We start from the raw sequence: 1,896 nt of genomic DNA, 5'->3' as shown, positions 1-1,896 counted from the left end.
TCTTTGGTGATCTAACTGTTCATGTCTTGTGACCATTTTTTAGTTTATTTGTTTTTTGGGCATTGTTTTTCATATGTTTTGAATACTACCCCTTAATCAGAGAAGTCATTGGCAAGTATCATTTTTCATTCATAGGTTGTCTTTTTGTTTCATCAGTCGTTTCCTTCGCTGTGCAGAAACCTTTCACAACAGTTTATTTGTCCTTTTATTTCTTTGCCTCAGGAGACATATCTAGAAAAATGTTGCTAAGTCTGATATTGGAGAAATGACTGCCTGTGTTCTCTTCAAGGATTTTTATAGTTTTAGGTCTCACATTTAGGTCCTGGCTAGAATATGCTTTTCCACTCGGTCCACTTGCCACTTACCTCTCAAAAACTGGCTCAGGATTCTCTTCCTATGTGACCATTGTTGATTGCTTTACCTTCTCTTCCAAGCATAATTCAGTGAACTCACTTCTGTTAGAGCGCTCATTAAATTCTGTTTAGTATGTCTCGTCCCTACTAGATCGTGAGCCAGTTAGGAAAAGCTCAGATGTCTGATTATCTTGGTTTGAATTCCAGCTTTGCCCCTGACCAGCTATATGCCTTTGGGCAAGTAACTTAAATATTCTGTGCCTTAGATCTATTGTAAATAAAATAGGTTATAATAATACTTTTCTTATGTTATTGGGAGAATTAAATGTGATAGTATTCAGATATTCTGAGAGAATTTTTCACATGCTAAACAATGAATGTTAGGTGTTTATTTTTATGGCTGTTTTTTCACTCCTTAGCTTAGTGTCTGCAAAAAGTGATTTATTACTTCAAGGGAAAGTTTTCTATGCCGACTTATAAATTAGTTTGTCTTTAGTTAACCCTTTATAATTTGCATGCTTATCATAAGAGTCTCTGTTGTCTTTCAGCAACTTCAGTTTTTATGGGTGTCTGGATTGCTGTTTTATGTCTGAAAATGTGAGACGTTCTGACTTTCTTAGGCCAGAATAAGTAATGAAGGAGTCAGGGAGGTGTCCTCCACTCCTTTACACAGAAGCGTGTTATGGTCCCGAGGCCGGGTCAAGGCACTTGGGGTCGGCTGACAGTTGTGTTCTCTTGTCTTTGCAGGCCTTGTGTAGAGTCACTCGCCATTCCCCTGCTGCCTTCCAGAATGTTCTTGAGAAGGTGGGACTGAACTCCGTGATAGCCTCACTGGCCTCCGCCATCTGCAAGGTTCAGCAGTACATGCTGACCTTGTTCACCTCCATGTTGTCCTGTGGGATTCATCTTCAGAGGCTAATCCAGGAGAAGGTTTGACTGTGATCTCACTATTACTGTATTTAAACATTGTTGGTGAGCCGTAGCGATTGTAGGAGAAAACAAGTGATACCATCTCTGTAGAATTTATTTTTCATCTCAGGGGACGTTTTTGAACTTTGCCAAACGTCTGTACCACAGGCCATTCATCTGAAGATCCTGTATGAGTCTTTTAGATTAAAATAGAAATCCAGTGAATGGCTCTGCCTGCATTTCCCATTTTCGTAATGGAATGTTAGAAAATTTATGAGTCTTTCTATTATGATAATATTTTTTATGCCTCCTCCTCCTCAGCCCCCATGTCTTTCCCATGTGCTTTGCCTTCTGTGGGGAGGGTCCCTTTATGTTGTCTGCTTACTTGGATTTGTCTAATACTTGGCTAATACAAAGCACATGGACGGCTCCTTTTCTCCTGGTTTTAACTTAGTTTCCTTCTAATAATCCTTTGATATTCTTTTAATTAATGTAGAGTTTATAAGTATCCAAGTCTGATCACAAAATCACATGGCTATAGTCTCTCTGTAGCCTTCCTCAACGTGTCTTCTCTCTCCGGGTGTCTGCTGCAGAGTGATCTGTGACCCAGAAGCCTGGGAGGGGGGTGGATATG

The 1,896-nt window shown here is 39.9% G+C and overlaps 1 protein-coding gene across 1 annotated transcript in view; it reads left to right on the top strand.

The window, feature by feature from the left end:
- ULK4 (unc-51 like kinase 4) overlaps nucleotides 1-1,896 on the top strand; it is a 492,439-nt gene that overhangs the window by 97,095 nt on the left and 393,448 nt on the right. Inside the window, exon 22 of the mRNA XM_029938787.1 lies at nucleotides 1,101-1,283. Within this exon, the coding sequence (XP_029794647.1) occupies nucleotides 1,101-1,283 (183 nt within the window). The remainder of the gene's footprint in view (nucleotides 1-1,100; nucleotides 1,284-1,896) is intronic.

This window comes from Suricata suricatta, chromosome 5 (assembly GCF_006229205.1).
Source record: "Suricata suricatta isolate VVHF042 chromosome 5, meerkat_22Aug2017_6uvM2_HiC, whole genome shotgun sequence".
Lineage (NCBI taxonomy): Eukaryota > Metazoa > Chordata > Mammalia > Carnivora > Herpestidae > Suricata > Suricata suricatta.
Note: the sequence above shows the minus strand (reverse complement) of the source record. Positions and strands in the feature narration are given on the sequence as shown.